Here is an 8032-nt window from a genome sequence, read left to right on the forward strand (position 1 = left end):
CTTATTTGAATTGCTAGTTACATAGTTGGTGCTTGAAAGTCATAAAAACTGAATGTTAAGAAGTATTTCATATTTTCCAACGGTTTTTATTAGCCCGCTTGTGAAATTATCCAGGTCAGGAAGACCTTTCTTCATTAAAGAGAGGTGGCTGTGTGTTACCGAAATGGAAGCTTGAGGTTAGAGATGCCCTAAGCGTACAAAAACGCACTTTAAATGGAGATGATGTATTGAATTCATGGAAACGTATTTCCAGTTTGCTGTTTCCCTATGGCGGTGTTAGAAGGCATCTTAAATTACGGGGTCAGTATAAACTGCTTAGTTGGATGTGAAAATTACTTGATACAATTCAGAAGTAACCTTCCGTAATTATTTTCCTGTGGTTTTTCACGGAGACCCACGCCCGACGATTGTCCCTGGAAAGGTGGGGAGAGCATCAGAGGACTCCAGCCACCTAAGCACACCTGGACCCCGTCTAATAAAATCGGAGGTTCCTCAGATCGCTTCCCCAGTGCCCGTCTGCAAACTAACCCTGCTCTAGCAGTTTACCAAATTGCAGCTTTGGTTTCTTTTTTACCAAAAGACACTTATTCTTTGACAAAACTATTGTTCTCATTTCTGATGTTTCCTGTACTTTTGTCTCATGTGCTCAACTTTATTATTTTCTGGCTACTTCCTTCCAAGGTTACTGGCAAAACTTGGCTACTTTCTCATGAACTTAAAAAAACTCGATGGGTTTAGAAAATTTAAGAAATTCATTCTGCATAAAAAGATGGAACCATGGATTAGCTGTTTACTTGCAAAATGATTAAAAATATTTATTGGTGACAATCGCAGGACGCTTTTCTGATTGTAAAAATAATTTTATAAAAAAATTCTTCGTTAATTATTAAAACTACCCCTCTTACCAAACTGGAGTTAATATGCTCCATTTCATGTTTAACTGGATTAAAATGAAGGGATATTTTATATATCACTTGGGTTGTAAACAAATTATGTTAAAAAGCTATTAAATGGATATACCTTTACAGACTGTAGTTACTATAGGCTTAAGGTTTTGTAAAGCAATGTAATTTCTAAAACTAGCAATCAGAACTTCAACAATTTCCTTTTTGTAATGCTAAAGTTTATTTCATTTTTAATAACAATTAGAGGACAAAATGTTTAAAATTTGCAGTTTAAAACATGCACATTCACAAAAGGCCAATGACACATAACACGGCATAGAAATGAATATTACTCAACTATAATAACTATTTAGAAAACACAGTGCAATCGAACATCAAGATAAACAAACCTGAGAAAACTACTATAACCACAGATTCAATACTTTCCACTCATGCAGCTTCATAATTTCTACAGCAGTTTGAGCAGGAATGGTTTTTCAGGGAGCTGAAAATACTACTTTATCTTTAATGCAAACTGCAGTTTTCCATAGTAGCTGCCTTCCAAGGTGGACTTTTTTTTTTTTTTTAACCTAATAAACTTGAAAATGTGAAAAATGAGGCTTGAAGTAGTTAAACAACAAACAGTATTTACTGTATGTATGGCTTCTATTCTAGAACCATGAAACATAAAAATATTTTTTATTTTTAAAATTATTCTGCTCCCATCTTTGCAAGAGCAGATTTATCTATGGAAAGTTGCTGCTAATTCAAAGTAAGCAAATGTGAAATCTAGCTTTTTCCTACTTAAGGGAGATTTATTTGCTGAGAAGTTCTGTGAGTTCTATTAAGAACAGTTCTTAGAGGCAAGCTAAACAAAAGATTCAATTAAATGTGTTCAAATTTGTTTGTAAAATAATCCACTTATTTAAAAAAGTTGTGCAGAGAACTAATTAATTTGTCCACTGAATATTAAATTCTAGGTAGGTCACAACAGAATTTTATAAGGCAGAAATAAACATCAAGATTTACAGCAATAGCCATGCATTGGCGTGGATCACTTTAAATATTAATTCATGCAAACCATAAACCTATCCAAAACACAGCTGCTCTCATACAGAAAATAAATCAAGACGAAAAATGGAAAACATTTACTTCCTTTCCTTCAGAATTTAACTTACATTCCATTTGAATAGCTGTTGAAGGTTAATTAAAATGCAGCAAAGTATAACTAGGTTTTCACAAGTGACTTCAGTTACTTTAATGTGCGACAAAGCAGACTATGGTATCTTACGAAGCATCACAGAAATGTACATCACTGAAAAGCACTTATTAGGCACCGAACTGCATGGTGTTACCTTAATTTACAAAAAGAATTCCTGGTCCACAAGATGTGAACGGGATGTGCATCTTCCCCCCTAAATGTTGTAGATAATTATTTATAAGGTGATAGATTTAATTGAATAAGCTTTAAAACCAGGAACTAAGGGCAACTGCACAAAAATAAACATGCATGATTAACTTTGTGATAATTGTGATTTTGTGTAAATAATTTAAAAACAATGACTAATACAATCTATTACTTTCTGACTAGCATTCGTTTCCTGAAAAAACGTTTCAAATGATAGGTGGTAAGTGTTGTAGGGCGCACACAATGTAGAACAAATCACCATGTGACGTTCCTATTGGATGTTTAGAGTGCTGAATTGCAAAATTAAAATATAAAATTTAACGATCAGAATAAATGCTGATTGATTTCTATAATTCATTTTCCCTTCTGGAAATTAAGAGGAATCACTGATTCCATTTAATGACCATACAACTGATGCAGAAGGCTCACATTGTTTAGCAGAATACACCTTCACCTGACTTGATCAGAAAAAGTTTTCCATTAAGTTAGCAACGATGCTGACGCAGCCTCACCCTAGAGCACAGAGGGGAGGGGGGAGGATGGCTATACATATATCACTGGAAATTTACTACGTTCCTGAGAAACACTGTTTTCCTGCTAATAAATTCTATAATATAGCATCTTTCTGGGCGTGAGACCCCAATATAGTTTTAATATGTAAATATAAAATATTTAGAAAGTCCATGCTCAACACCACTGTGTACTATTCAACATTAAAGAAGCAACTCCCAGCTTTTCAATGCTAAATGAATGAAGATTTTCTACTATAAGTAGTATTTTCTGAATTGTAAACATCATAAAGCAACCGTATTAGCATTTGCCAGAGTCCCTATAAGGAACTTTAAAATGAAGAGTACGTGTCCTTTGTTTCAGAAAACACATGTTAAAAGTCACTTTGGCTGTTTTTCGTAATCCTGGTAAACCGTGTGACTTTTTTCCAATTAAGGTTAAAAAAATCAGCCTGTTTTCTAAGCTAACACTGTAAAGTCACCGCAATTGCAATGTTATTTTTTAAGTCTTACCAAGGGGGTGACTCCCCACCCCCTGCACCCGACCCCCACCCAAGAAGCAAAGAGATGAACTGAATGCCAATAATTAAAAATGGGACTATGGGACAAAAAGGCATAAATTAGCGATATTTCTGATCATGTTGTCCGTTATTCACCGTGAGTATTCTCACGTTGAAGAGCTCCACAGAAACAATCCCTATTTCAAGATAAAAAATAAAACTCACAGTTTTCTTAAGTCAGAAAATTCAGTTCTATTATAGTCATGATTTTTTTACATTAACATTTTTTGCAAAAAGACGCCGCTAATGAAGTGAGAGCAAGTGGAAGCCGTTCTTCTACGACGCTGCGATAAAGGGTTTCTCCGGAGGGGTGCGCTTCCTTCTCGCTCTCTCATCATCTTGCGGTTTGACCTCGATCATCGACCATAGTCGCCGGGAGGCCAGAGCCGCCCTGAATATCCATTCGGTAGACGGTTCAAGTCTGTGACTTCGGAGTTTTGAAGATGATCTTAGACTCTTACACCTGTGTTCTTACTAGATGTTCTGAGTCATGATTCTCTCAATCTGAACCCCAAATAGGAAATAAAGTACGTAAACTCCTTGTCACCTCTGGGTTATTAGCATTGTGTGTCTGCGTTATAACCCTTTATTTGTAGAAAATGTGGAGGCAAACTGTTAACCAGCTACAAATACAGAGAAGGAAAGGATATAGATCTTCATTTTAAATCTAGACGGAGAAAAAAGGGTGACAAGAATGGGAAATTATTGAACTCAAGGGGTGATTTGGAGAATCGTCCCTCTTCTCGATTCTAGTTGACTTTTTTAAGAGAGGAAGTTCTACCTATTTTGCTGGTAAGTCCACTTAAAGGCAAACAGGCTTTTGAGTAAAAGGCAAATAGTTTGCTTCAATCTCTGAAGTGTATCTGAAAACGATAATTCCTTTTTTTTTTTTAAATGAAAACATTTTTAAAAAATAGTGTAGAAAACTGGTGGTGGTTTTGAAACAGCCCATTCATCATTTATTGTTGGTAGCAAAATAGGCATTTTCAGGAGATGTCTTGGAAATGCTGAAAATAACTAAACCGAACATACATTTTAAAACATATTAATGAAACCTACTCATGATGAAAAGTGTCCTTTAACTGTGAAGTTATAGGCTTGAGTAAAACAGGCATTTTTAAAATGGGGAAAATGTACTACTTATTTGTCCCAATAAGCAGCATGTGACCAGTTTCGGGAACTACTTGATGAGTGAGAACAAGCAATTTTCAGTCCTAAGTAGAGGGACAGGTCACCATAACACCAGGTGTGCCACACGAGACAGCAAAGCATCTCTAGGGGGCCAGATAGTGAGAACCAAAACACATTACAAAGGCTGAGCCTATGTACATTACAGAAGCCCATGCATTTACCTGACCTGTTATTTCAAACGTCGCAACAGAAGCCTTGGAAATTCCACATAAATAGGTAAGCGTATTTTTCTCAAGAGGGAAAACTTTGAAGACAAATCGACAGCACTCAAAATCTACAGCACAAGCCAGGTTTTTAGAAAAATCTAAATGATAACGAAACTTCATTAGAAATGACTGAAACATAAATAATTTAAAAAATCAGTATTGTAATGACAGAGTCACATTTAACACACGTGTCCTCTAACTTCAACACATAAACAGGACGAACGACAAAGAAGCATTTGTAAGGCCAAAGGTGCAACATCACAGATTTTAGTAGCAAATGCCTTGAAATAGTCATTTTTGCAAATCACTCTTGCATTTTGAAAAGTCAAGCATGCAGATCTTACAGCAGAACCAGCAGTAACTTTCTCTTACATTTCTGAGCAAATGACTACTGAGCTAGAGAACACACTTACTGAACTTCTTTGGCAGACATTTATCAAGACAATTTTTGACACACACAATAATGCCTTGTTTAGAAATTCTGCTCAGTAAGGTGAGTCAGTTCCTTAAGAATGCTGGTTTGTTTCAGCATATCCTGAAATCTAAGTTTGGATATCGAAAGTCCCTTTAACTTAATACCATTTGAGAGTTTTGTAATGGTTGGTCACCTCGTGGGACAGCCAATACAATCACAGTCAGTCACAGCCCCAGAGCAATGGCGTAAGAATACTGACCTACTCTCAGTTTAAGAAAGCACTCCGGCGAGATCCAAGGTTATTTTCAATTTCTGTTTACAAAGACTTAACAAACACTTTTAAAAATCCGAGAGAGATGGTGTCACAGTCTAGTTGCACAGTGCTTATGTCTATGATACACACGGATCTGAATGTCCACCTGCGAGACGAGCTCAGATCCACCTTTCCTCCCCATGGACCAGGCTGGAATTGGTCAGCAGACGGTGGTGACAACCAGGTGGCTCTCCTTAGAGACATAGCGGGGCCCGCCTCTCAGCCCCTCCCCATCACCATTCATCGGGCCTCTGTTTTGTGGTGTCATACGCTCGGATCACCTCGGACTGTGAAACGATCCCATTCTCGTCTTGGGAGAAAGCGTACCCATCTGTAAGTTAACGATAAAACAGAAATCATCATCACGAAGGCGCTGGGTATCACTGTCGTTCTGAGTTTTTGGGTATTCATGTTCTAGCCTGGGGAATGAATGGATCCGTCCCACCTGCGAAAGCATGGAGACACTGATTTTTACTGTCTGGAAAAGACACAGACAGCTACGAAGCAGAGCGTAATGATCGTAGGTGCCGGTTTAGATTCTACGAATGCTCCCTAGGAGACCGAGCGGGCGCCCTCGGTCCCCCTCGAGCCTCTCAACTCCAACCCTCCGCATTTTTGCCCCCCCACTTTGGGAAGGGGTGAGGGAGTTTAATTAAGTGGGATCACGTATTTCCATATAGGTCAGGTGGCTAGGAGGGAAGGAAAAATGATACGTAGATGAGGTGACCGATATGGTAAATTAGCTTCACTCGACCACTCCCCCGGCATCTGTGGGGGCCTGGTCTCTGGACGCCCTTGAATACCAAAATCCACAGGTGCTCGAATCCCTTATATCAGAGGCCCCCAACCTATGGTGAGCTGTGTAATTATTTCGTTATATATTACAATGTAACAATGATAGAAATAAAATGCACAATAAATGTCATGCGCTTGAATCATCCTGAAACCATCCCCGCTCCCTGGCCCATGGAAAAATTGTCTTCCATGAAAACGGTCCCTGGTGCCAAAAAGGTTGGGGACCACTGTCTTACATGACAGGGCATAGAATTTGCATATAAACTACACACATCCTCCTGATACTTTAAACCATTTCTAGATAACTTATAACGCCCAATACATGCTACAATCAGTTCATTTGCATAGATTCAATGCAATACTCTGTGTCCGGCAAGTTTGAGTTCTGCTTTTCGAAACTTTGAAAAATTTTTTTCCCTGAATATTTTTGATCTGCAGTTGATTGAATCTACAGAGGCCGAACCCACGGATGCAAAGGGCCGACTGTACGCATCTATCAAAATACCACATCGTACCCCCTAAATAGATACGATTAATATTTGCCAATTAAGAAAAGTGAGGGGGAAAAGATAAACAAACACATGCTCATGGTGGAAAAGTGGTCTCCTTTCCTCAGAGCACGTTCTTCTGTTCAGCTCTTAGTGTCTACACACGACTCACTGACGCCCCAGTGTGGGTGGGGGGGGGATAAGAAATGGCCCCCAAGGGTATGACATCTTCAGAAAAGGCCTCTTGAAGTACAAAGAGCAAAAGCATTAAACATGAGTATGTAAAAATGAAAATAAATTATATGTGGAAACAACATGAAACAAAAGTTTTATTACTAACACAAATAAATTTACTACAGGGCCTTATATTTCATATTCTTCTTCAGATCCTTGAAATGTTAAGAGGGCAAAATACCCAATAATTTCTTACAACTCCAAATATTCATAAATATTTCTGAAAGGGAAAATATACGTTTCCTTGTGCTGTTTGAAAGCTGAAAGGATCTTGCAAAGTTGCTCAAGCAGAAAAGATAACAATATAGAGGCAGCTTTTAAGAGTTAAGATTTACTTTACTGTTTTTTTGGGAGGTAAGATTTAAAGGAAGCAAGGAATGTGGAAATACTGTTTTTCTTTAAGTAAAACGGCGATTTTTAAACGCTCTCTCTCTTCTGCTACCAGCCAGATTGCTGTGACCGATGGATTCTCTAACCATTGTTATTAATGTTTACATACCATGCTGCAATTACGCAGAACTTGTTTTAAGTGTTATTGTTAAATGGTGAAATCTCCCTACAGCCCAACTACTGCTCTGGTAAACGCTAGGACGTGGCCACGGCACGGATTTATTTAAAACAAGAACTCAGGTACTTACGGAGCAGGTTTTGCTGCAGCGATTCAGACCTGTACAGGTTCACGTGGTTCTTCTTAAAGACGTTCTTGAGCAGCTGAGCCCTCTCGGTGAGGCTGCGGGTCAGGCGCAAACGTGTTACATGAATTGTCAACTCACAGAGACCCGCGTGCGCACAGGACGGCCCAAGAGAGTTAGACTCAAACAAAAGATCGCTTGGGAAATCTGCAGCCTGGTGATTTCTTTCCCCCGTTTTCTCAGATAGCAAATGAGATTTCAAGTATTTAGACAGACACTTTTGAGGCCATTTTCTCCCCTAGCTAAGGAGGAGTTCTGTCCCCAGTAATCCTTTCCGAGTAGAAAGTAAGATTTCCTGATCCCCTAGTTACATTTAAGTCAAACGGTGACACAGAAC

The 8032-nt window shown here is 38.4% G+C and overlaps 1 protein-coding gene across 1 annotated transcript in view; it reads right to left on the minus strand.

Moving 5' to 3' along the window:
- Nucleotides 1–4997: 4997 nt before the first annotated feature.
- Nucleotides 4998–8032, minus strand: part of ATP8A1 (ATPase, aminophospholipid transporter (APLT), class I, type 8A, member 1) — a 272471-nt gene continuing 269436 nt past the window's right edge. The window contains exons 33-34 of the mRNA XM_012648479.1: nt 7642–7733; nt 4998–5817 (exon numbers count right to left, since the gene is read on the minus strand). Coding sequence (XP_012503933.1) covers nt 5720–5817; nt 7642–7733 — 190 coding nt within the window. The 3' untranslated portion in view covers nt 4998–5719. The remainder of the gene's footprint in view (nt 5818–7641; nt 7734–8032) is intronic.

This window comes from Propithecus coquereli, unplaced genomic scaffold, assembly GCF_000956105.1.
Source record: "Propithecus coquereli isolate 6110/MARCELLA unplaced genomic scaffold, Pcoq_1.0 Scaffold288, whole genome shotgun sequence".
NCBI lineage: Eukaryota > Metazoa > Chordata > Mammalia > Primates > Indriidae > Propithecus > Propithecus coquereli.